At 27.5% G+C, this 2,056-nt stretch overlaps 1 protein-coding gene across 1 annotated transcript in view; it reads right to left on the bottom strand.

Moving 5' to 3' along the window:
* Positions 1–338: 338 nt before the first annotated feature.
* The window catches only part of LOC106465634 (cholecystokinin receptor type A-like), a 57,194-nt gene continuing 55,476 nt past the window's right edge, over positions 339–2,056 (bottom strand). Inside the window, exon 5 of the mRNA XM_013925869.1 lies at positions 339–373. Coding sequence (XP_013781323.1) covers positions 339–373 — 35 coding nt within the window. The remainder of the gene's footprint in view (positions 374–2,056) is intronic.

Genomic DNA, 2,056 nt, shown 5'->3' with positions numbered 1-2,056 from the left:
ACATTTTGAATTATCTACTGTGTGCTTAAAATGCAATCTGAATTGTTTCTACAATTCTATTCTCTTTAACCTTTGTGTTTGTAATTAGTACTGTAACAGCATTTTATAAGATTTTACCAGTTTATTGATTTCGTCTGTACTTCTTAACTGGTGAGTATGTATTCTTTATAAAATTTGAAAGAGATCATGAATTGTTCTAGTATGTCTTAATTTTATCAATTATTCCTGATGTTTCCTCGTTTTGAAGATTGGATCATTTCCATTTGGCTGAAAATTCCTAATAGTTCACGAGTTGGATGGTAATATGTTTTGATGATGTAACACAGTATCATACTAATCTAAAGTCTGATATCTTCACTACGTCCAATAACCTCTGAAAATAACAAGAAAAAATTCAATCCGCAAATTAATAATAATGCAGAAAATAAAAAAAAAGATTAAGCATGGAGATATCTTATATATATATATAGGTGTGATATTCACGAGAGTATTTCATATATAAATATTCAAAGCATCACTAGGTTCGAAATATCATTTTTTTTATTTATATTTATTCTGGATTTTGTTTGATAGGTGACGCTTTTGTAGCTTTAACATTACTCTTCATCATATTTAATTAAAAATAATATATAATACATGTAATATTTAATGAAGTTGAAGTAAACATAAACATCCCTCTAGAAATATATTTTAAAAATCAATATAAATAATTTGATATATTAGATAAAATCCATAATTAATAAAAACTTGTAAATAATAAAACATACTTTAGAAAGATAAGAAATCCATAAGCTATTTAAATAAAATTTAAAGTATTTAATTTTTTTTATAAGATAACACTCATTACATAATATTTTTGGTTCATTATTACAAACCAAAACTGAAAATAAAAACGGTTCTTGTGATCGGTCATGGGTACTTAAGATACAATTGTAAAAATGTTCTGAACACCGTAATTGACTCTGAATTGAGTTTCTGACATGAAACTTATATTGCTTCATTCTAAACTTTAAATCTCCAGCTTGGCCAACGTTACTTTTACCACACCTTGTACATTTTAACATATAAATAGAGTTATTAGAATTGCAAGAGAAAGATCCGTATTTTCAATAATACTAGTATTAGTAACCTAGATTGCAGAGTTAACATCTTAAATTCTTACTTAATATAACCCTCTCGTCTATTTTCAGTATTTTGTCTATAACAAAGGAAACGGTTCAAGATTTTGGATTGTTTGTAAGCTAACAATAATATTACTTACGGCTCTTCTTCTAGAGCTAGATGTACAGAAGGCAATCAAAGTCTTGCACTCTTTAGTATTAATTTGTATCCTTGGAGTATATGTGGTATATGAATGACTTTTAACACTTCTGACTGATTATTAGCTTTTGCACCATATCATTTTGCGCAAAATATACACTCGTCAATTAGGCTCTCTGGATATCTTATATTTAATAAAAACATTTTGAAATCAATTGAATTTATGTATATATCCATTAGTTAAAATATACTCAATAACATAAAGCTGTCTAAAGCTATTGATGGATTCTTATTGATACGATAGTTATGATTTCAATTAATTCATCGATTTTTTTAACCCTCCTATTTTATAGCTTTTAGACTTATTGCATATGTTTTTCCCATTAGAAGTATGTTTACCTAAAATATATTTTAAAATATCTGGTATAGATAAACATACACATAGATAAAGCCCCACAAAGATAATTACAGCTTTCAGAAGATGAAATTTACAAGACTCACTGATGTGCTCATTATTTTCCAGTAGTATGTTATTACAATCTAATTTTAAAATCGATAACGTTGTTAGCGCTTCCCAATGAGACAACTGTTTCCCTATTTGTATATTGAGGCACAAACAAGTGAAAGATCAATAAACTTTTGTTGGCTTTTACTCTTTAGCTTTGACGTCGTAATGCATCACAACTTGTGAAGTTTATTTTAATCAGCCACGTTATAAAGGGAGCCGTAAATATATATTCGTTTATTATTTTATTTCGTCCTATTCCGATGGCTCAATGTCTTTGTCTTTGTTTTG

The sequence above is a fragment of the Limulus polyphemus genome, unplaced genomic scaffold (assembly GCF_000517525.1).
Source record: "Limulus polyphemus unplaced genomic scaffold, Limulus_polyphemus-2.1.2 Scaffold2006, whole genome shotgun sequence".
NCBI classification, from domain to species: Eukaryota; Metazoa; Arthropoda; class Merostomata; order Xiphosura; family Limulidae; genus Limulus; species Limulus polyphemus.
The sequence above is the reverse complement of the archived record's forward strand: the minus strand, read 5'-3'. Positions and strand labels throughout refer to the sequence as shown.